The 25476-nt window shown below is 43.4% G+C and overlaps 1 protein-coding gene across 1 annotated transcript in view; it reads right to left on the bottom strand.

Moving 5' to 3' along the window:
- The window catches only part of IQSEC1 (IQ motif and Sec7 domain ArfGEF 1), a 717184-nt gene that overhangs the window by 33410 nt on the left and 658298 nt on the right, over window positions 1-25476 (bottom strand). The window contains exons 6-8 of the mRNA XM_077821559.1: window positions 9414-9575; window positions 1574-1696; window positions 534-700 (exon numbers count right to left, since the gene is read on the bottom strand). Coding sequence (XP_077677685.1) covers window positions 534-700; window positions 1574-1696; window positions 9414-9575 — 452 coding nt within the window. The remainder of the gene's footprint in view (window positions 1-533; window positions 701-1573; window positions 1697-9413; window positions 9576-25476) is intronic.

The raw sequence follows: 25476 nt of genomic DNA, 5'->3' as shown, positions 1-25476 counted from the left end.
ATGTATGTAAAATTACAAACTTTATGAGCTGCCATCTGACTACACAAAGGGTGCCAACATGCCAAGTTTCAATTATATCCAGGAAATTGGCACATTACAGAGACGTGAATACAAGATAGAAGATATTTATAACAGATCTCAAGGGAGTTGGGAATAAAAGACTGAATAGAAGTTCTTTATAATGAGGATGGAATATGGATGATGAAGGATTACAAGCCTAATTCTGCTTTCACATTATTTTAGGAATAACATTGCTGAAGTCAATATATTCACAGCAGTGTAAATGCAAAGTAAGTAAAATCACAAGTAGGCTCTATATATTTTATCTTTGTCTTAGATCGTATCTGAAGTAGATTTGCTTTTAGGATGGTTAGGGAAATTTATATCTATCTATCTATAAAAACAACATTTTATATATAATTTCCCTAGCCATCCTAAAAGCAAACCTACTTCAGATACAATATAATATCTGATATATTGTAATTTCCCTAAAAAATAAAAAGCTTTGCTGACAATCATTCAAGTTTTCTCACCCCTTAGATTCTTAACAAAATCTTCAAGCTTCATCTTGCGTTCTGGTTTCACATTTGGGCTATACATGTCTGTGTTTAACAATATGATTGCGAAAGCTAGGATGAAGATGGTATCAGGATTTCGGAACTGTCTCACAACACCGGGATTGCAGATACAGTATCGCTGGCTGTAAGAAACAAAGGGGGGGGAAGTTGGCCAGAGTTAACAAAAGCTGTGTGACTAAAACCAAATCAATGAACTGTTACATTCAAGAGGCCAAGTTTGGTATCCTTTATACTTCATACACATTTAGTTTTCTATAGTACTTCTCTGCCCAGTCACATTCTCAGAACTAACATCCGAGAATGCTGAAGGCTTAAGTTTTCCATTTTACAACCAGTGAACTCATTAGCCAGACCAGATCCTCAATTGGGGTAACTTCATTAACTTCAATATTCCGCTGACTTCAGTGGAGCTACACCTGCTTACAGCAGCTGAGGATCTGGCCAGGATTTTTACATTTATATTTTAGATGATTTACATTTTTTCCTTCCACAATAAAGAACATTTGTGTGGGCTTTAATAAATTAATGCTCTTTGCCTCACTGTGCTAAACTGCTTAACAGAAGGTTAAAAAAAGTACATGGAGATACTGTAAAATGTAAACAAAGTCCAGTGCCTCCATGTACAGAAACCAAGCTCCTAAATTACAACAGTGAATTTTCAGGGACAGATATTTGAAGTTTAAAAAAAAAAAAATCTTGCCAATCAGACTGATTTTGGAGGGAATTTTTCAATTTAGAAGTACAGCTATATTATATAAAAGAATAAAAATAATTACACTAACAATATGCATTAACAATAGCACATAAAACTTCCTTATTCTATATTTAATGTATAAAGTAAACATCTACCATCATGTAACTGCATAAAAAACCCCTATTGTTCTCAAAGGCAGCTTAATAAAGCAGGGAATAGCCTAACTCTACCCAACCTCCCTGTCTCACATGGGACAGCTGGATCACGTCAGGTGCTCTGACAACGTATTTCAGTGCCATACCTAAAAGCTTCAATGAGTCGTTCTACTTTCTGAGCTTCTCCTTGAACACGGATATGAGCCTGAAATTTCCTGAGTGCTTCATCCAGTTCCATTGCTGAGAAGTCCATCTCATCCACAACACAGCTAGGACAAAACACATTCTCATTTGTTCTTTGCCCTTTCAACAATATATAATTATTCAATATACATTATGTAGAAAGAAAAAAAACCCCTCCAGCGTCTTCAGCATTCCCCCAGTTCTAGTAAAATACAAAGCCACAAATACATCTCAAAACATCAGCACGTTGCAGTAATTGTCCATGAAAGCATAAGAGGAGAATTGTAAGGAATACATCAATTGGGAGTGGGCGGGAGGGGGAAGAGCAGATGTAAGCAAGCTATAAATTTTTCTTTATTGCAGAGCTGCTGATGTGACGGACACTGATCAATGTAAAAAACTCCACATTGCCATGAATCATGATCAGTTTTGTCCTCTCAAATCAGCAAATTATCACCAAGCAGCTCTTATAAAATGATAAATAAAAATATTTTATAAGGATTAAAATACTGACTCCAACAGCTGCAGAAAATAGGACATCCTGTACCAAGTGGCTGCGGGTTCAAGAATTTATTTATTTATTTATTTTAACAGCAGTGTACATTTTCTGGCCTTGCATGATATTTTTATGGGATACCTCCATTTTTTTGCAGTAAATCTCATCATTCACCCCATCCTTCAATTTACTCATGCTGAGCAACGCAAATATCTTCTTGCTTGGGATAGACAGTACTGAGAACTATTAAAATAGGATCATCACTGATCAAATTATATCACTAACACCTTGTTTAAAAGCTACTTTCAAATCAGAGAGTCATGGGTTCCTTGTCTTCTAACTTGGCTTTTAGGTTTTAATAACCAACCATGAATCACCGCAAGTTATAGCACAGTAATGCAGATCCTACAATAATGAAGTATGATCCAGGTTAAAAGGTTTGTTATTAAATGTTTTGATGTACAGTGATAGACTAGCATACACATTTCTCTTGCAGGATGAAGCACTGCGCTACCACAGTTTAATTCCAAAGCCTGTATTCTTTCCTTCTGTGCAAAAGTGCAAGGAGAGAAACAAAGGAGATGTGCACTCCTCCAGGTTCATTCCTAGAAGGACAATGTTGATTCTACAAACACAACAGAATCACTATTGTAAACTCTAGAGGTTTGGAAATCACGGTCTCTTCAACACTGCAGACTGATTGATTTTTTTTATTGAAAGGGGTGGAACAGCAGGTGGTAGAGTCAAATAAAGTGGAAAGTGAAGATATTTGGGGTATCTGGATCTCCAAATATCCTTGGCCAGCAGCACAATGGGAAGCTTCCTCCATTATTCCTTCCAACATCCTCTCATCAGCAAGAGGGACAGTAGCTAAGCTGCCAGTGGCTAGAGCCCACAACTGTAATTACTAACTTCAATCAGCATTAGCTTTCCATGATCTTTACTCCAGGTCTTCTTAAATTTTTGTAGGGTGTGTGTGTGTCTGGAGGATGACATGCCACTTAGTATGGCTTCTTCCTCTGCCTGCTGTTTCTTTGCAGACCTTACGCAGAGTGAAGAAAGGAGGGTACAAAGGAACACCCCATTCAGTTGCTTTTCCCATCAGCGTAACACCACAACTGCCTCGGAGGTTTAGCTCCCTACTGTATTGCTGGGGAGAGAGCACAGTGGTCTTAAGGCTTTATGAAGAATTCTGTAATGGATGTAACTGAAAGGAAATACACAACACCATGTTTTCCACATGTCACTTGGACGCTGTGAGTTTTATCTAACTATCCACTCACACTGCTAGACATTTGTTTTGTTAATACAAATCCCATTTGTTAAAAGAAAAGGCATAGGCAGATAGATAGCCAGATCCTCAGCTGTGCTGGTATGGCATGTGTGACAGAGTCAGGCCAGATGGCTACAGGAGAGTGATAGAAGGCAGATATATTACCCAGGGAAAAGGGACCTACTCAACCTGGGGCTAAGGCAACAGAAAAGGTTCCAGAACAATTAGGAACTTTCTGGAAACAATTAAGACAGACAGGCTGATTAGAACACCTGCAGCCAATCAAGAAGCTGCTAGGATCAATTAAGGCTGGCTAATCAGGGCACCTGGGTTTAAAAAGGACCTCACTTCAGTTTGTGGTGTGCATGCGAGGAGCTGGGAGCAAGAGGTGAAAGAAGCTGAGAGTGAGAAGGCGTACTACTGGAAGACTGAGAAGTACAAGCATTATCAGACATCAGGAGGAAGGTCCTGTGGTGAGAATAAAGAAGGTGTTGGGAGGAGGCCATGGGGAAGTAGCCCAGGGAGTTGTAGCTGTCACACAGCTGTTAAGGAGCCACTGTAGACAGCTGCAATCCACAGGGCCCTGGGCTGGAACCCGGAGTAGAGGATGGGCCTGGGTTCCCCCCATCCCTCTATCCCCCCAACTCCCTACTTGATACCGGAGGAGCTGACCTGGACTGTGGGTTCCACCAGAGGGGAAGGTCTCTGGCCTGTTCTCCGATCCACTAGATGGATCAGCAGAGACTGCGGGGATTGTTGTTCTTCCTTTTCCCCATGCTGGCCAGTGATGAGGCTAACTGAGTGAACGGCAGATTTGAGCCATGAAAGTGGCCAAACTGAGGGCTGCCGTGAACCTCCAAGGCAAGCAAATCCTCCAATGAGCGCAGGACCCACCAAGTCAGAGGAGGAACTGTGTCACACATGGCAGGAGGGAGAAAGGTGTCTTTATGGCCACCACGGGGTACTCTAGTGGCCAGGGATCACTGCAGTACAGCAGTGCTCTAGCCATTCCCCTTGACACCCCTCATATCCTGGCAAGGGGTATAGCATCAAGTCATTATGCCACCCAGGGAGACCCTCACATTAGGGGAATCCCCAGATAGCCAATTATGAAGCACAAAGCAGCTGGAGAGTGGCAATGATCCAGCCCAGAGTCTGAAATGTAGATTGTTTTCTTGGAGGTTTTCAAAATTACATGGTGAAGATGTTTTAAAGCAATTAAATGTTCCCATGCAATACACGCATGTTTACGCTCATGTATAAGAGCCAGGAAGTGCACCGCGATGGCAAATGAAATATATAGTCACAAGCACACAAAATAAAAGCATCAATCATGGAAAATAATTACATGTTTAACATTATTTTTACTACCCTTAGCTGCGGTTAGTATCACGGGGGAATGGAATCGTGTTTCAAGTATGATTTAAGACATGATTTTAAGTCTGATAGCATGTCTTTATCACAGATGGAAAAACAGTCACCATTTTGTTCTAGCACAACAAAGAATGCATGTGAACATCCCTAATGGCAGGTCGGCTTGGTTAAAACCGTTGTGCTTTTTTGCTGCCAAGGCTCAAAGTGTTATATGTGAGTCAATTAGGCTATCTTGGGGTTGCCTCAGAACAATATTTTTTCTTAACATGACTGGGGCAGGTTATTTTAAGAACAGATTACTTGCAGCAAAAATACAGTTGAGAGGTCATAGGCAGGTGGATGTCCTTTTTGGCAATTTACCCATCCAGAAAATCTCATCAAACATACACCATCTGGCTATCAACGAGATTCTTACCCAATTTTCTGCTAGGTTGCCCAAGGCACAGTGAGGTTAAATGATTTGCCCAAGATCACAGAGAATCAATGATTCATTTTAGGTTAGAATCCCGCCTCTTCCTTGCTCACCACAGTTTAGTCTGATCACTAGACAATACGCCTTCCTTGGAAAATCTTCACCCCAGTCTAATAGAGGCATAGATCCAGGGAATGGTTGCAAATGGTTAGAATGGGCCAGCCAAACTTCCTGCTGAATGGCCTGATTGGTTGAATTGAAATCTTCCACTTCTTTAGGGCAAGTCACTAAACTTCACTGCATACCTTTGTGTAGAACCCACATTCTCTATTCAATTACCTCCTCCTGCTGTTTGTAAAGTAAAGATGCAGCTCTTGAACCAGAAGGTTTACAAATAAAAGGCCCCGGGCCCTGTAAGCAAAGATCTTTGATGTGTGTATAAATGCAAATAAACTATACTAACACACTGTTCAGCTTGCACAGTTGAGACACAGAGGTTCTAACAGCAACAGCATTGTACATCTTGTACACAATAAACACACAGTAATAGATCAAGCTACACATTTAGTTAGAAAAAAAATACTACCTATTTGAAACAAGGCTTAGTGAAAAGTTAGTGTGGGAACCTTATTTCCACTTCCTTCATTTGGGTGCATGAAATTGTGCATTGACAGAGTGCATTTAATTGCCACGCTTTAGAAAAAACGAACTGCCTGTGACTGATGCTCCCAATTATATGATCCCATTTAGGCTTCGGAGTCCATGATTCATTGAGGTGGATGTGGCAGGAAGGAGTTAGGGATAGACTAACCCAGGGGTCAGCAACCTATGGCACGCATGCCAAAGACGGCACGCGAGCCAATTTTTAATGGCACGCTGCTGCCTGCCGGGTTCCAGCCGCCGGCCCTGCTCAGCCCACTGCAGAACCCAGGCCGGGACCCTGGCAGGCAGCAGCATGCCATTAAAAATCCTGCCTGCCCCGGCCCACTCTTCTCCGCCCTGCCCCCCGTGGGGGCAGGGTGAAGAAGCTTGGTCCTGCCAGCTGCTGCTGCAGGGCAGGCAAGGTCCCCTTCCCCCGCCTCCTCCCCCAGCCGGGTTCCTGGGTTCCTGCCGCCAAATCATCTGATGGCCCTTGCATGGGAGGGGGAGAAGCGGAGCCTTAGCGTGCTCGCTGCTCTGGGGAGGAGGCGGAGATGAGGTGGGGGATGGGGCCTTGGGGAAAAAGGGGGGAATCACGGCATATCCCCTCCAGCCCCCTGCCGTGGGACCAATGGGGACCTCTTGTGTGGCAGAATGCTCCACATGAACTCTTCCAGCTGCCCAGGAAGGTATCTTTGATGTCATCAGCTGACCCCAGGACCTGGGACTATAAGCATAGGCCAGTTGTCCCTAATGGTTAGTCCAGGGGTCGGCAACCTTTCAGAAGTGGTGTGCCGAGTCTTCATTTATTCACTTTAATTTAAGGTTTCGCGTGCCAGTAATACCATTTTAACATTTTTTAGAAGGTCTCTCTCTATAAGTCTATATATTTACATAACTAGACTATTGTGGTATGTAAAGTAAACAAGGTTTTCAAAATGTTTAAGATGCTTCATTTAAAATTAAATTAAAATGCGCATCTTACGCTGCTGGCCCACTTAGCCTGCACCCCTTGCACCAAATGGGAGCTGCCTAGGTAAGCTCTGGGCAGGGAGCACCCCCTCGACCCTAGCCCACACCCCCAGCCCTCTGCCCTGACCCCTACACCCCTCCACATCCCTCCAGCCCTCTGCACTGACCCCTAGATCCCCCCACAACCCCAGCCTTGACTCCAGCACCCCCCACACATACCCAGCAGCCCTGCACCCCCTACATTCTCACCCCCCACCTGAGCACCAAAGGGGAGCTCCTGCACCCCCCTCCCCACATTCCTACCTGCACCCCTTGCACCAAATGGGAGCTGCCCAGGTAAGCACTCCACACCCAAACCTCCTGCCTCAACCCTGAGCCCTCACCCTCATTCTAGCTCCTGGCCAGACCCTACACCCCAACCCCCAGCCTGCGCCTTCACTCCCAGCCCTGTCCTTAGCGCACTCCCACCCTCATCTCAGTGCAGAGAGAGGAAGAGAATGGGCTAGAACCAGGGAGAAGGTACGTACCCACTCTATGTGGGCAGGGTCGGGATCCCAGACCGGCAGTGGGCTGAGCAGGGCCGGCAGCCGGGACTCTGGCTGTCAGGAGCCGGCGGACGGAACGCCAGACCGGCAGCGGGCTGAGCCGCTCAGCCCACGGCCAGTCTGGGGCTGCCGGTCTGGGATTCTGGCTGCCAGCCCCTTGCCAGCCATGGTCCTGGCCTCAGGCCCCGCTCAGCCTGCTGCCAGCCTAGGTGAATGGAACCCCAGGCTGGCAGCAGGCTGAGTGGGCCAGCAGCGTAAGATGAGCATTTTAATTTAATTTTAAATGAAGCTTCTTAAACATTTTGAAAACCTTGTTTACTTTACATACCACAACAGTTTAGTTATGTAAATATATAGACATATAGAGAGAGACCTTCTAAAAAACGTTAAAATGTATTACTGGCACGCGAAACCTTAAATTAAAGTGAATAAATGAAGACTCGGCACACCACTTCTGAAAGGTTGCCGACCCCTGGACTAACCATTAGGGACAACTGGCCTATGCCTATAGTCCCAGGTCCTGGGGTCAGCTGATGACATCAAAGATACCTTCCTGGGCAGCTGGAAGAGTTCATGTGGAGCATTCTGCCACACAAGAGGTCACCATTGATCCACCCCAGTGTTTAGGTAAGCAATGATACCACAAAGCAGCAGCACTGCCAAAAACTCATGCTTTCCAAAATCATGACTCAGATCTCCAAAATTATGAAAATGGCTTAAAAATCATGAGACTTAAAAAATAATACTTTGGGCATTCTTTTACTTTGCTTTCTGGTTTTTGTGGCTTTAGGGGGTCACGTGTTCAGGATTTTCTCCATATTGATTAGGGCTAGAAATGTACTTAAAAAAATAAATGCCCAGGTTCTCATGTAATCACATGTCTCCTAGAGCTTGGCTTTAAGAGAAACACCAACTACCATGAGACTTGGGATAACATCACAAGAGGTTAGTGAGTTAGTAATGCTGACAGGGCTCCTCGGGCCTGATTCACCTCCAGTAAAGTCAAGGGAAGATTTTCCATGGGGGCTGAATTAAGCCTCTGTTGACCAGGCTCAGAAAGTGATTTTCCAATCGTTTTTAAACTTAAAATCCCCCACAGGCCCTAAAGCCAGGAAAGGCATTCAGTCCTCAATAAAGACTATTTCTATGCAAATCTCAGCAATTTTTTGCTGTGGTCTTGGCCAAAACTGTGGGCTTAGAATTTTTGTTTTGTCTTTTTACACTGGGAAAAGGGTATTTCCCCCCCCCCCAATGTACCCGATGCAGTTACATAGCCTGTTAAACATCTAACTGCCTGTTTGTGCAGTAAGTGGTAATTCTTCATGCAAGTCACATGCACGCAAGTCAATAAATCTGGGGCAAGATGCAACGAGCTTTGTTAGTGAGCACGTCATCCATACTGGTCTTGAAAAGAGTCGCTGCTAAATGAAATATCAAATCACTTAAAATAAACAAAAGCAACCTCCATCCTTAACAGACAGTATCTGAATAACCTTAACCAAACTGTTGGTGAGTGTAATTTGCTGCTCCCCTTTTGTAATAGGTTTTTATCTAATCCTTTGCAAGAAACTGGTTCTCAGACACCCTTGTTAGACAAACGCCATCATAAGAAGTGTCTGTGTATCTATAAAATAGTAATGGTTATTTTCATGTTCCTTTACTGATGAAGTGTCATGTAGCGCATAATGGGTTTTGTTTTGTTTTTTTTAATTTCACACAGTAAGTTATTTCAGAGCTTGAGGAAGGAAAACGGTCTCAAAATTAACAGACAGTCCTCCCCAGTGAAATTACAACATAAATTTACAGTAAACGTGAATTCTATAGTGTATATAAATCCTTATAAGCATCCTACTTGATCAGTTTTGTTGAGAAATGTTAGCATTGCTGGTAAGTAAGGAAGAGTATTTATTTTTGCCTGTTCTTTGTTAATCCTTACAGTCTAGCAGTTTTTTCTTTCCATTCCATGCATAAAATATCCATGAACTTTCATTCCATGCACAAAATATTCCATGAGCATTAGCCCATTTAAGTGTCCCACAGGGCACATGTGAATACCTAAGTGCTCCATCCCATCCCCTCACACACTACTCACTCCAATACATCTCGGTTGAACTGCTTCTGTCGATTGCCCAAAAACTCTCCAATCATCTGTCTGCTGAGTCCTTTCCTTTGCAGGAGAAAATGGGCGACACCAACTGGAGTGTCCGGCACAAAACCTCTCTCAATTAGGTACTGGACTCCTTTTTCAGGTTTTCTAGGGAGAAATATAAACATAAAGCCACTTATTTCATTTCCTTCATTCCCATGTGCATTTGAATTTTTCCCAAAACCTCATCTATTCATAAGTCACATTAGACTGGCTGAGTTAGAAGGTGGGTGGCTGTAGTTTTAAAATAATAGTAGTCATATTGTAAAACCATAGAGTTGTTTTATTTTTAATTATGTATTGGCTTTGAAATGGATCTTCAAGGCGAAGAGGCACTGAAAATCTCTCCAACTGCATTTCTGCAGTACTCATCCGAACTTGGTTGACCCTTCTCCCTGATCTTTCCAGGAGTTAGTCTATCCAATCACAGCACGTAAGAAGCTTCAGACATACCATGGAAGTTATTACATCATAAGCCAAAGTCTAGAATGACCATCAACATCAGATACAAAACTGAAGACATACCTTGTGCTATCAATGAGAGAGCATCATGTCCTATGAAGACATAATTAAAAAAAAAAATCTAACATCTAAATCCCAGAGTATGCAGAAAAGTAAGAGGCATCTAAGATGATGCAACTCACAAGCTGAAGGACAAGAAGAGAAGAGCAACAGAAAATGCAGTTACTACAAAGGTAAATCAAAGAAGGGGTAACCCCCTCCTTTAATTTACAACTTCTTCCAGCTTCTCGAAATATACATATACATATGACTATTAGATTCTGATTCCTTCACAATCATTTAATTCTGTGTAATTTACACTCCTTTCTACACTTCCAAATTTAGCTCTGCGTGATTTCAGATCCCACGAAAATGAAAAGTACGCAGCTATTTTTCTGCGAAACATATTAAATGGTAAGGATTTCCTGCTATAAATCTGTGGCTTAGGCAGTCATATATTTTTTGCTCGCATTTTAAATGACAGAGTCCTGCTCACAGCATAAACAGTATGTTATGTTTCCAGCGCTGCTACCCAGCAGACGTCCACAATTTGTAATGCAATACTTTCACAGCTCCAATAGTTTCATTGCCTTCTCTATTTTCTAAAGATTAGGACACAATGGACACCTGTAAAAATGAATGGTTTGCAACTTTCCGGATGAGCAGAAGGATATTCGCAAAAAGAAAAGGAGTACTTGTGGCACCTTAGAGACTAACCAATTTATTTGAGCATGAGCTTTCGTGAGCTACAGCTCACTGCATCGGATGCATACCATGGAAACTGCAGCAGACTTTATATATACACAGAGAATATGAAACAATACCTCCTCCCACCCCACTGTCCTGCTGGTAATAGCTTATCTAAAGTGATCATCAGGTTAGGCCATTTCCAGCACAAATCCAGGTTTTCTCACCCTCCACCCCCCCACACAAATTCACTCTCCTGCTGGTGATAGCCCATCCAAAGTGACAACCCTTTACACAATGTGCATGATAATCAAGTTAGGCCATTTCCTGCACAAATCCAGGTTCTCTCACTCCCTCACCCCCCTCCAAAAACCCACCCCCATACACACACAAACTCACTCTCCTGCTGGTAATAGCTCATCCAAACTGACCACTCTCCAAGTTTAAATCCAAGTTAAACCAGAACATCTGGGGGGGGGGGGTAGGAAAAAACAAGAGGAAATAGGCTACCTTGCATAATGACTTAGCCACTCCCAGTCTCTATTTAAGCCTAAATTAATAGTATCCAATTTGCAAATGAATTCCAATTCAGCAGTTTCTCGCTGGAGTCTGGATTTGAAGTTTTTTTGTTTTAAGATAGCGACCTTCATGTCTGTGATTGCGTGACCAGAGAGATTGAAGTGTTCTCCGGCTGATTTATGAATGTTATAATTCTTGACATCTGATTTGTGTCCATTTATTCTTTTACGTAGAGACTATCCAGTTTGACCAATGTACATGGCAGAGGGGCATTGCTGGCACATGATGGCATATATCACATTGGTGGATGTGCAGGTGAACGAGCCTCTGATAGTGTGGCTGATGTTATTAGGCCCTGTGATGGTGTCCCCTGAATAGATATGTGGGCACAATTGGCAACGGGCTTTGTTGCAAGGATAAGTTCCTGGGTTAGTGGTTCTGTTGTGTGGTATGTGGTTGTTGGTGAGTATTTGCTTCAGGTTGCGGGGCTGTCTGTAGGCAAGGACTGGCCTGTCTCCCAAGATTTGTGAGAGTGTTGGGTCATCCTTTAGGATAGGTTGTAGATCCTTAATAATGCGTTGGAGGGGTTTTAGTTGGGGGCTGAAGGTGACGGCTAGTGGCGTTCTGTTATTTTCTTTGTTAGGCCTGTCCTGTAGTAGGTAACTTCTGGGAACTCTTCTGGCTCTATCAATCTGTTTCTTTACTTCTGCAGGTGGGTATTGTAGTTGTAAGAAAGCTTGACAGAGATCTTGTAGGTGTTTGTCTCTGTCTGAGGGGTTGGAGCAAATGCGGTTGTATCGCAGAGCTTGGCTGTAGACGATGGATCGTGTGGTGTGGTCAGGGTGAAAGCTGGAGGGTGCCTCCCCCCCCCCCAGATGTTCTGGTTTAACTTGGATTTAAACTTGGAGAGTGGTCAGTTTGGATGAGCTATTACCAGCAGGAGAGTGAGTTTGTGTGTGTATGGGGGTGGGTTTTTGGAGGGGGGTGAGGGAGTGAGAGAACCTGGATTTGTGCAGGAAATGGCCTAACTTGATTATCATGCACATTGTGTAAAGAGTTGTCACTTTGGATGGGCTATCACCAGCAGGAGAGTGAATTTGTGTGGGGGGGTGGAGGGTGAGAAAACCTGGATTTGTGCTGGAAATGGCCTAACCTGATGATCACTTTAGATAAGCTATTACCAGCAGGACAGTGGGGTGGGAGGAGGTATTGTTTCATATTCTCTGTGTATATATAAAGTCTGCTGCAGTTTCCACGGTACGCATCCGATGAAGTGAGCTGTAGCTCACGAAAGCTCATGCTCAAATAAATTGGTTAGTCTCTAAGGTGCCACAAGTACTCCTTTTCTTTTTGAGAATACAGACTAACACGGCTGTTACTCTGAAACCTGTCAGAAGGATATTGCATTTCTTAATGCTAGTGAAATCAATTTCAAAGAACAAGGTGACCCTGCTATTTTTATACAAGGATGATCATACAACCCTTTCCTCATGCTTTTTTGTTTTGTTTTTAATACTGAAAACAACATTACCAAATAACCCTTCAGTCCCCATTCTCTGCGACATTACACTATTATACATTTGATGCCCAACTAAGTGTTAGGCAGATCAGAAAAATATATGTATTTCATCCAAACTGAGCAGTCTCAAAAACTTTCATCTCAGAATCTCTTAAATCAAGTTTGGTGGCTCTTTTCATTTGAAGTTAAAGAAGTAATGTATGCAGTTACCCCATGAGGACAAATTCGTAAAATAATCCTCCCCTAGTCCAAAACAGATTTCATCAGAAGAAAAATATTTAAGAGCTGTATTCTTATATTCTTGAGTCACACTTCAGAATTCTGGATCTCCCTGAACGTCTAATTTAAACAGCACAAAAAAAAAAAAAAAAAAAAAAGAAGTCTATGACAGGAAATTTTCCCTACTAGTGAACTTTCCATTCCAGCAGTTACTAAGCAAGGAAAACAAAAGGACTAATCAAAACAGTAAGGCTTCTCCCATCCACCGGAGACTGTATCTTCTGCAGATTGAGAAGATATTTGATAATTTTTCCTAGGCTAAATCATAACTTTACCTGCTTTCCTCTTTCCCTGCATCAAAGAAAAACCCCAAACCAAAAATTAATGTTAATAGGATCATGAAAAGGGTAGCATGGATGTCTATCCACATTCCTGGAACTTCTGGAACCCCAATTTACATTGGGGAAAATTTACACATACGGATTTTCCTTTCTGCTTATACAATATTCATAACACAGACTCGTGGTTATAAGTAAAATTAACCATGACTAAAAAAAAACAAAAAACCAACAAACCTTAAAGGAACAATTATGAGAAAGAAAAGAAGAGACGGTTATAAAGATTAGAGACCTACAGCATAAAGGCTCTAATTCAAGCTGTAAAGGTGTCGAGTCTAGGGGGCTGCCTTAGAGATTTTGGGCCAGATCCTATGGAACTACAGCACTTTGCACCAGCTTAGGGTCTCGCTCTTCACAGAAGCTTTTCTTTTGGTCTAGGAACATGAAATCCCTTTAACAGACACTGGATAAAAGCCTCCAAAACTGACCTACAAATCCATTTAGCTATTTGAGGCCAGAGGCATTTTGCCCTTTCTTATTGCCTTAGTGAAATATCAGCAGAGAGTCAAGCAATCAAACCTTTTGAAAAAGAAAAATTCCATTTGGTTATAAAAAGTATGAAACGAAAACACTGCTTGTGAAAATCTTTGGACTGGGAGCCCAGAACGAGGGCTGCCATTTACCCACATGACAATACAGCATTGGTGGTAATAGTGTTAGCTTCATCAAAATGATGCACCAATGTGATTCAACTCAAACCTGGAGAAGCCACCTCTAAAGATAGAGGCCAAACTACCTTCTTAGCTATTTCCCACTAATTCCTGGCCTTACCTGCTGAGACTGTTAATTAGTGCTAAATACTCTGGCATTTTGTTATGCTGATACCTGTCAGCTACTTATTTCACACAGATGATGCTTTAGTCCACCAAAGAATAAAAACCATGTGGTCCATGTACAATTTTAAAACTGGTCATAGCTAGAAGGTCCCATGATGTTTTTTCTATCTAAGTTTAGGGCAAAGAGATGGATGTGAAATTTCTAGGTTGACAATGGACGTTGATTTTAAGGAGGATTCTGGGAACAGTTCAAACATCTACTTTATCATAATCAACAACAAACAGATGTCTGCAAACGAAACAAAAACAGTTCATTTACTCTTCTAGCAGAGGCAAATATGACTAATAGAGCAACTTTATAAAAGATTAAAACAGAAAAAGGTTAGTAGCTATAAGCTCAAATGGATGACGGACGGCAGCCTAATTATAATCAAATTAATGGTCTAAGGAAGAAAGAGATTCTCCTAACTTCGGTATTATCCCAACTTTTGGTATCTTTTAACTTTGACATGTAACTAACACATTTTCCGACCAGCGGCCACAATCTTAATGAAAGTCCTTTAATTTATCTTCTGCTAACAGATACTTAACATAGTGAGTATTTCATGCTGGAGCATATACACACACCCATCCATACATTCACTCCAAGTGCAGCAATGGGCTTTAGATGATTGCTTCCTTGATTCTATTGAGGAAAAGGGTGTTCCAGATTTGATTCTGACAAATAGGAAGGAACTTGTTGAGAATGTGATGGTGAAAGGCAGCTTGGGTGCAAGTGATCATGAAATTACAGAGTTTGTGATTCTAAGGCATGGTAGAAGTGAAAACAGCAGAATAAAGACAGTGGACTTTAAGAAGGCAGATTTTAGCAAACTCAGAGGGCTGGCAGGTAAGATCCCATGGCAAGCAAGTCTAAAGGAAAAAAGGGTTCAGGATTGATGACAGTTTTTACAGAGACATTACTAAAGGGCAAACTACCTCAGTGTGCAGGAAAAATAGGAATTATGGCAAGAGACCACTCTGGTATAACCAGGAGATCTTCAATTACCTGAAATTCAAAAAAGTTATACAAAAAAGTAAAAACTAGATCAAATTACAAAAGATGAATAGGAACAAAAACAGAAAGACCAAGACACAAAACAAGACTAAATTAGCTAAAGACATAAAGGGCAACAAAAAAATATTGTACAAATACATTAGAAGCAAGAGGAAGACCAAGGACAGTGTAGGCCCATTACTCTGTGAGGAGGAAAAGACAATAACAGAAAATGCAGCAGTGGCTGAAGTGTTAAATGCCTTTTTTGTTTCAGTTTTCAGCAAAAAGGTTAGCAGTGATTGGATGACTAACATATGGAACATAAGTATGAATGGGGTAGGAAGGTTAAGAGGCTAAAATATGGGAAGAACAAATTAAGAATTACAAATTAGAGGTCTTCAAGTAGGCAGGGCCTAATGAAATACATCCCAAAATGAAGGAATTGGCTGAAGAGATCTCTGTGCCATTAGTGATTATCTTTAAGAACTCGTGAAAGACTGGAGAGATCCCAGAGAACTGGAAAAAAGAAAATCTAGTACCTTTCTATAAAAAAGGGGGAAAAGGACAACCGAGGGAATTATAGACCAGTCAGCTTAACATTAGTACCCAGAAACATAAAGGTTCAAATAATCAATCAGTTTGTAAGCACCTGGAATATAAGAAGGTAGTGTGTAACAGTCAACATGGATTTGACAAGAACAAATCACAAGCTAACCTACCTCCTTCTTTGACAAGGTAACAAGATTATGTTTGGGTACTGGGGAAAGTAATAGATGTAATGTGTCAACTTTAGTAAGGCTTTTGATAATGCCTCACATGACCTTTTCATAAACAAAAGTAGGGAAACATAGCCTCGCCCAACCTACTATAAAGTTGGACAGCCATACTCAGAGTAGTTATTAGTGGTCTGAAGTCAAGCTAGAAGAGTATATTGAGGGGGGTCTCACAAGTATCTGTCCTGGATCTGGTTCTGCTCAGTATCTTCATAAATTATTTGGATAATGGCAAAGGGAGTACACTTAGATTCATAGATACTAAGGTTAGAAGGGACCATTATGATCATCTAGTCTGACCTCCTGCACAACGCAGGCCACAGAATTTCACCCACCCACTCCTGCGAAAAACCTCTCACCTATGTCAGAGCTATTGAAGTCCTCAAATCGTGGTTTAAAGACTTCAAGGAGCAGAGAATCCTCCAGCAAGGCTGCAGAGGATACCAAGCTAGGAGGGCTTGCAAGCACTTTGGAGGACAGGATTAGAATCTATAATGATCTTGAAAACTGGAGAAATGGCCTGAAATAAATAGGATGAAATTCAATAAGGACAAATGCAAAATACTACACTTAGGAAAGAAAGAATCATCAATTACATAAACACAAAATGGGAAAATGACTGTCTAGGAAGAAGAACTGCAGAAAAAGATCTGGGGGTCATAGCTGACCACAAACTAAATACGAGTCAACTATGTCATACTGATGCAAAAAAAGCTATCACCACTTTGGGATGTATTAGCAAGTCTTGTAAGCAAGACAAGAGATGTAATTTTTCCACTCTACTCCGCACTGATGATGCCTCAATTGGAGTACTATATCTGGTGCTGGGCAGCACACTTTTGAGAAAGATGTGGACAAACTGGATGAACTCCAGAGGAGAGCAACAAAAATGATTACAGGTCCTATGTAACATGACCAGTGAGAAGGGATTGAAACAATTGGGACTGTTTAGTCTGGAGAAGAGAAGACTGAGGGGGGACACGATACAGTCTTCAAGTACATAAAAGGTTGTTATAAAGGGTGATAAATAGGGCTGTGAAGCGATTAAAAAAATTAATCGCAATTAATCTCACTGTTAAACAATGCTAGAATACCATTTATTTAAATATTTTGGGATGTTTTCTACATTTTCAAATATATTAATTTCAATTACAATTATAACACAAATACAAAGTGTACAGTGCTCACTTTATATTTATTTTTATTACAAATATTTGCACTGTAAAAAACAAAAGAAATAGAATATTTCAATTCACCTAATACAAGTACTGTAGTGCAATCTCTTTATCATGAAAGTTGAACTTACAAATGTAGAATTATGTACAAAAAAAACCTGCATTCAAAAAACAGAACAATATAAAACTTTAAACCTACAAGTCCACTCCATCCTACTTCAGCCAATCGCTCAGACAAACAAGTCTGGTTACAATTTGCAGGAGATAAGGCTGCCCACATCTTGTTTGTGTCACCTGGAAGTGAGAACATGAGTTTGCATGGCACTGTTGTAGCTGACATTGTAAAACATTTACATGCCAGATGTGCTAAAGATTCATCTGTCCCTTCATGATTCAACCACCATTCCAGAAGACATATGTCCATGCTGATGACGGGTTCTGCTCGATAACAATAGAAAAAAGAGCGGATTGATGCATGTTCACTTTCATCATCTGAGTCAGATGCCACCAGCAGAAGGTTGATTTTCTTTTTTGGTGGCTGGGGTTCTGCAGTTTCTGCGTCTGAGTGTTGCTCTTTTAAGACATCTGAAAGCATACTCCACACCTCGTCCCTCTCAGATTTTGGAAGGCACTTCAGATTCTTAAACCTTGGGTCAAGTGTTAGATCTATCCTTAGAAGTCTCACATTGGTACTGTCAGGGTTCCCTCCCCCCTCTGAACTTTAGGGTACAGATGTGGGGACCCGCATGAAAGACCCCCTAAGCTTATTTTTACCAGTTTAGGTAAAACTCCAAGGCTCAAGAACAGGGATAGGTGTGAAAGCTCGACTAGCCTGGCTGCAGGTGACCATTCGCACCCTCTTGGCTAGCTTCACATGGTTGGCCAAGTCTTCCCCCAGCAGCATGAGAATGGGATAATGATCATAGACTGCAAAAGTCCACATCCCTGACCATCCCTTATACTGGACAGGCAACTTGGCTGTAGGCCAATCAAAAGAGCTGGACTTGAAGGGTTGACTCATCACTTAGGCCTCTGGGTTGGTTAAGTTGGGGTCCACTAAGGATTGGTGGATAGCTGACACCTGCGCTCCAGTGTCCCTCCACACTGTAACCTTCTTCCCGCCCACACTCACAGTTTCCCTTCGCTCTGAGGGTATCTAGGAGGCATCTGGGCCTGAGGACCTTTGGTGTGACCCCGGTACAATGAACTGTAATCTGTTGGGGTTCTTTGAGCAGTTGGCCTTCACATGCCCCAGCTCATTACATTTAAAACATCGCCCAGCAGGGTGAGATGGGTTGCTAGAGAATGGTGTGGTGGGACGATAAGGGGTCTGCGGTTTTCCTTGGGGTGTAGGTGGGGCCTTGGGCTGCCCCCGGTGGTGTGGTGTGGTCTCGGGGTGTCCCTTCTGGTATTCACCCAAACTGCGACCAGGGTTGTTCCTCTCTGCTACCTCCACCCCTTTGGTTCCAATTTTCTGCGCCTCTTTGGCGGTCTGGGACTGCTCGAATTGATCAGCATAAGAAGCAAGCCCTTCTGCTGAGTCCATTTTCTTATCCCATAACCACTGTTTTACATCATCATTGGTTATAGTCAGGAACAGCTCCTGTAACATCAAATTCCACATTTCTTCAAAAGCTAGTTACATTCCATTTTTTGAGCCATTTATCAAACAGATTCATCATCTGGTTTACATAAGCCACATTACTTAGTCCAGCCCCTCTCTTAAGGGCTTTAAATTTTACTTTATAAGTTTCAGAAGTAATCTGAAATGGTTTTATAACCAAATCCTTAAATTTACCATAGTTAGAAGCATCACCTATAGGCATCTTATTGAATATGTCCAGAGCTCTGCCAGTCAATTTTGCTACCACGGTGGTCATCTTGTGATCATCAGGAATTGCATGGAGGGTGCACAGTCTTTTAAAGGTGATGAAATATTCGACAATATCACTGGTTTCATCATACCGGATCATAATCTCTCCCATTTGTGGATTTTTGGGGAAGTGGAGCCAGCAGCTGGAGGGGTTTGTCTCCTCAACTCCATAACAGCCAGTTCATGCTTCTGGGCCTCCATCTGGAGGGCAGCCTCCTTTTTGGCTCTTTTTGCCTCCACAGCTCTCTTGTGGGCAACTTTTTTGGCTGTCTCTTATGTTTGTTTTCTTTCTTTGTTGCTTTCAGTTTAGCCAACTCTAGTTTAGTAGCTGCACCACTGGTAATCACTTTTCTGGTTGGATGGTTGTTTTTTTCGTTTTTGGTTTTTTTTTTTTTGGTACTTAACCTAGCCTAACCGGAGAGCTAGAAAGAAAAAACAACAACTCAGCTTGTGAATTTCCTGGCTGTAGCTAACACCTTTGTTAAAAAAACTAACACCTCTGCCTCCAGGCAAAGAGAGAGAAAAGGAAAAGAAAACTCCTGCTTTCCCCAACCAGCTAAAAGAAGGGAAAAAAAATTCTTAACGTTTGTGCTTTTGATTCAAAATGATCTCTGGTTCAAAATGATCCCACCTCTACAACCATGTCAGGGTTCCCTCCCCACTCTGAACTTTACAGTACAGATGTCAGGACCCGCATGAAAGACCCTCTATGCTTATTTTTACCAGCTTAGGGTAAAAACTCCCCAAGGCACAAATTCTCCCTTGTACTTTGGATGAGGTAAACATTGCCACCACCAAGTGATTCAAACAAACATTTAGGGAGGGCCACTTGGAACCCTATCTCCCCCCTAACATCCCCCCAAACCCCACACCCCCTTTCCTGGGGAGGCTTAAGGATAAACACGATGAGCACAGACCAACCTTGGGTTTTTAGGGACACTAAAAATCCCAATCAGATTCTTAAAGAAAAGAGGAAGTTACTCATCTTGTGCAGTAATGATGGTTCTTCGAGATGTGTCCCCCTATGGGTGCTCCACTTTAGGTGTCTGTGTGCCCCTGCACCTCTAATCAGAGATTTTTGGTAGCAGTGTCCCGTTGAGCCCGCACATGTGCTCTCTCTCCCTCATGGTCTGCCTCGAGGCTATTTAGCACTGCACGAGCGAACCCCCCTCACTTCCTTCTCTACCACAGAGCCCTATAGAGAACTCCGAAGTGGAGCGGAGGAGGGCGGGTTGTGGAGCACCCATAGGGACACACATCTCGAAGAACCATTGTTACTGCACAAGGTGAGTAACTTCCTCTTCTTCTTCGAGTAGTGTCCCTGTGGGTGCTCCACTTTAGGTGACTCCGGAGCAGTAGCCACCACTAGAGGCTGGGACTTCGGAGTGGAGTCTTTTACTACAGAGAGAGCGGTTGAGTCGAAGATGGTGTCAGTAGCCAAATCTTCAGTGATCGCATAATGTTCTGCGAAAGTATGGACAGAGGCCCCAATCATTGCTCTATAGATTGGGGAGATAGCGGTATCCCTATGGAATGTGATTGACGTAGGAACTGATCTCATGGAGTGCGTATGGACGGGAGCAAATTGCGCCCTTGCTAAGTGGTTAATGCAACTAGAGACCCATTTGGATAGTCTTTGAGGAGATATCACAGAGCTTTTGGATCTTTCTGTGGATGAAAGGAAGAGTTTAGGAGATTTCCTGAAGTCCCTAGTCCTGTCCAAGTAGAATGCTCATGTCCTTCTAATATCTAGCATATGCACAATTGTCTCCCAGTTGTCACAATGTGGTTTTGGGAAAAAACAGGGAGATGGATCTTTTGATTCATATGGAAAGTGCAGAAAAAGTAGGGAGAAACTTGGGATATGGCCTTAGAGTTATTTTTTATTTTATTTTATTTTTTTTTAAAAGACAAAGGCCATGAATGATGGGTGTGCCATCAGGGCCGCTATTTCTCCTACGTGCCTAGCTGAGGTGATGGCAATTAGAAATGCTGTCGTCATGGACAGGTGTAAAAGGGAACAAGTTGCCCTGGACTCAGATTGAGGTCTAGTCCAAGCCCTGAGAACTAGGTTAAAGTCCCAGGCTGGAGCGGGTGGTGTCACATGGGGGAAGAGAGTCCCAATGCCCTTAAAGAATCTACACATTAGTGGTTGAGCAAACTCAAAGCGGGAAGCAGTTTTCGCCATGAGATGAACCTTAAGGGAGCTGAGTGAGAGTTTAAAATGTAGTGCAAAATCAGAGGGAGGAAAGATGAGGTTGGGTCTGTTCATTTGGAATGGTACAAACTTGGAGTCGTTTCCATTTTGCAGACAGATCTGTGGAGTGGTCAACTTGCGGTTGTGTTGCAACATGTGTTTCAGCTTGTCAGAGCATTCTGCTTCTAAGCCTTGGAACAAAGAAAGATCCAAGCCTGGAGGCGGAGGACCCATGGGTTGGGGTGAAGGGTCAGCCCATTGTTTTGAGAGAGCGGGTGAGGAATGGGCTGACGTCAGAGGAACAGGAGGGCATGTTGCCATCTGCGTCAGGTAAGGAAGCGAGACTTGTCATAGTCAAGTCTCGGCAATCACAATAACTCTCGCTTTGTTTCGTTGAATTTTCAACAAAATCTTGGATAGTGTAGGAAACTGGGAAAAGACATACAAGTGGGCCCTGTCCGCTGAGAAGATGAGGGCAACTGCCAGTGAATGTTTCCCCAAAGGGTGGGTATATCTTGAAGCACCTGTGAATTCAGTATACACTCATTGTCGTGAGAAAATTCCAACTGAGCCTGTTGGTTATCCCTAGTAGACAGACAGCTGAGATGAGCACATTGTGATGGGTGCATCAATTCCAAAGTTTGAATGCTGTCTTGCACAGGGAGGAAGATCTGGCAGCTCCTTGGTAGTTTATAGAAAACATACAGGTCACATTAAGTCCATCATAACCTTTGTGTGTTGTTTTTGATAAAAGGCAGAATTTGTGCACAGGCACTCCTGACAGCCCTTAGTCCCAAAAGAGTGACATGGAAGGTCATTTCTGTGGAAGGCCATTTGTCCTGAACTGTGTTGGTGAGCTCCCCAGCATATTAGGGAGACATGTCCCAGGGTGGTAAATGTGGGTAGTGAGAGGAGCGCTCTCGCTTGTACTGCATCAGGTTGGTGCTGATAAAGTCCAGTCACTGTACCGGGGTTAGTATGCCACTACAATGAAGTGAACCTTGGAGACTACCCTGTGTGGAGCAGTCTGTACCTATAATAATCCTGCCAATAATCCTGCCCCAAAAGTAAGCAGTAGGAAATCTCCTGTACGATGGTTGTATTGAGATATGGAAGTAGGCACCCTGTAAGTTCAGGGCTAGAAATCAATCTCTTTGCTCTAGTGCTGGTCCTAACTGATGATGACCTCCTGAGGTCCCTTCCAACCCTGATATTCTAGGATTCTATGACTTCTGAGTGGCGTGACAGGTGTATAGATGGCAGCTGATGCTGTAAGGTATCACTGTTCAGGCCCCCGACCAGCTCAAAGTGCTTATAAGAGGCAGTTTGAGAGGTCATGGACTGGGGTGCAGACTGTTCTCACTTTTGAGCCCTGGGCCTCTTACACTGTGGCTCATAACAGCACAGAGATGGTGAGTATTGAGAAGATTGTGTTCTGTGGTGTGGTTGAAAGGTGTATCTTCTCTTCTGTTCCACAGTGTAGATTCCTAAGGAGTGTAGTGTGGTCCGAGAATCCTTCAGGATGTGGAGAAAAAAAAAAAATCTATCTTCTCCGCAAAGAGTTTGGCCCTTCAAATTGGAAGTCTGTAGCTCTTTGGGCAATCTAGAGAGGTGTAGCGAAACAAAACAAAGAAACACCAAAACCCACAACCCACCTCAGTACCACTTTCTATGGAGACTGGGCGGGCAGCTGTAACAGCTACATCCAGTGGTGTGTCTAGGACTGGTCTGGCTATTAATTGACCTTCTCTAAGAATGGTCTGAATCTGTTCTTTGTGTTTCCAGTAAACGTTTCAGAAACATCCTGGGTTTCCCAAGTTTAACAAAAGTGTTTTGGCCATGACAGTTTGGTAACTTATGACTCTAAACAGTAATGTTGTCAATGAATATGCCATCTTGCGAAGCCTGATCATATGGAGTTGACCTGGCATTATGTTGCTTGCTTCATGCATTAACCACATCCACTATGATGGAGTTGGGTTGTGGATGTTGAAAACAAAGTCTGCCTCTTTGGGTACAGATGTAGGGTTGTTTTTGTTTACACACGGTTACTGGTTGGTGCGATGGAGGCTGGCTCTGCCAGATGATTTTGGTAGGATCTAGAATCAGCTCATTAATTGGGAGGACAGTTCTAGATGAGAAGGTAGTGTGCAGAATTTCCACCAACTTGTGACTTGCATCTGCCATCTCCTGTAAGGGAATTTGCTACTCGTATGCCACCCTCTTGGTAAGATTCAGAAAGTTCTAAATCTTCACCTAGTGATGAGGGATGGGCAGCACAGTCTCATCTGGGAGAGATGAGGAGAAGTGTGCTGAAGAGGGAGCTTCCTCTTCAGGTTTGGGTTCCCCCCAGCTTTTTTCAGAACAGGAAAAAACGCGGCTCTCCTGTCCTGGCTCAGGTGCTCTCCTGCCCTGGCTCAGGTGCCAGGCTGTAGCAAACCATCTGGTGGACTCTCCCTGAGAGACACCGGAGACGGTCGCGGCATGTGTGTATATACCCGAAGAGTTACAATATGGCCTTGGGAGGGAGAGGCAGGAAGGCAAGCACGGGCTGTTGGCATGATGGAATTGGGGATGACCCTTGTAGTGTGGTGATGGGCCACCTTGAGGGGCCAGGGAATGATCTCCTCCTGGCCAGTGTCAGATTCATCAGTGGGTAAGGGTGCCGCTCACTGGGGTATTGGCAGTATACAGCCCAATGCTAAGAGCGATTCTGGGTGCCGGGATGTGCTCGATACCGGGGTCCTGGTACCAAGTAATGGGGATTGTGGTTCTTCCCCCAATCATCAGGTCTCCAGGGTACCAGAGCTCATGCAGTACCATGGGTTCATTTGGTACCACAGAGGAGGGTCCGTGGTACATTGTCAGTACTGATAGTTGGGTAGAACACTCCCTAAATGAGAGTTTTGCTCAATACAAAAAGTATGTTGGTGCCACTTTTTTTTTTTTAAGAGATGGTATGGTAATGGTCTGTCCCTGGGTACTGAGGCCACGGGTCTCCAGAGTACCTGTGTTACCATGGGCTCATCTGGAACCCCAGAGGAGTGTCTGTAGATGCTATCAATGGTTGGGAAGGTGCAGAACACTTCCTAGATGGGAGTTTTGTTGCATCTGGTTCCAAAGGGTTTCTCTATGCCGCTCTTTTAGAGATGGTACGATAACTGTCCCCTCTCCTTCGGGGAAGGTACTGTTGCCTCAGAGCACAATGGTGGAAGCCTCCTGCGGAAGCAGAGCTGACTGCAGGGCTTCTCTGTGCCACTCTTTTTGAGATGGTCCGGTAACTGTCCCCTCTCGGTGCAGTAGTTGCCCAGAATAGAGCTCAGAGCAGCACAGAGCTTACAGAAGCCCCTTGTCTGTGCAGAGAGCAGAGCTCAGAGCAGGGCAGAGCTCACAGCAGGAAGCCCCTTCTCAGGTTTCAGCTTCCAGAGCTTCGGTGCCCAACTGCACTGGGGAACACCCCTCTGGCTGGCCAGTTGCTTGGAGGAGCCTTTCCAGGGGGAGTCTGCTGGTGGCTTCTTTCTCTCTTTTCTTCTCTTCACCACTCGACCCCTTTTGAAATGAAAGCTCCGGGGATGATCCGGGGTCAACACCCACCAGAGTCCCCTGCAGACTGAAGTGTTTTCTCTATAGGGAGGAATTTTTACTTCAGCTCCCAGCTCCTGTGAGGCTGCAGTTTTAGATGTGGCAGGTAAAGCACTTCTGTGAGGGTCTCCCAGGCACAGTGAGTGTCTGGCCATTACAGGAACTGACTCCTGGCAGGAGAGGCACCGCTTGGAGCAGAGAGAGCCAGGCAAGCCTGTGGGCAGGGAGTTGTCATCCTCTAGCAGGGAGAAATATGTAGAAGAACATCCTCTTTCAAACTGAAAAAGAAAATAACTATGAGTCTACTAGCTGCCTGGGGAGGGAGGGAGAATGCCCCCAGACAGGGAAGGAAAGTGAAGGTCTTTTCCTTTTTCTCTTTTCTTTTCAAACCAAAGGAATAAAATAAAATAAAATAAACAAAAAAACCAAAACACTAGCCTGAGTACTTTTAGGGAGAACAAAGGTAACAAAACAAATACTACTTACGCTAATGACACAGATAAGGAAGGGACAACTGCTTATTCTGTCAGAGGCCAAAGGCGGTAGAGTAGGAAGTGGAGTTCACCCGTGCAGTGCTAAATAGCCTTGAGGCAGACCACGAGGGAGGGAGAGCACATGCCTGGGCTCAACGGGACACTGCTACCAAAAATCTCCAATTAGAGGTGCAGGGGCACACAGACACCTAAAGTGGAGCACCCATAGGGACACTACTTGAAGAAAAACAGAACTTTCTTTTACTTTGTAATAAACACCT

This window comes from Eretmochelys imbricata, chromosome 7 (assembly GCF_965152235.1).
Source record: "Eretmochelys imbricata isolate rEreImb1 chromosome 7, rEreImb1.hap1, whole genome shotgun sequence".
In the NCBI taxonomy this organism is placed as follows: Eukaryota; Metazoa; Chordata; order Testudines; family Cheloniidae; genus Eretmochelys; species Eretmochelys imbricata.
The sequence above is the reverse complement of the archived record's forward strand: the minus strand, read 5'-3'. Positions and strand labels throughout refer to the sequence as shown.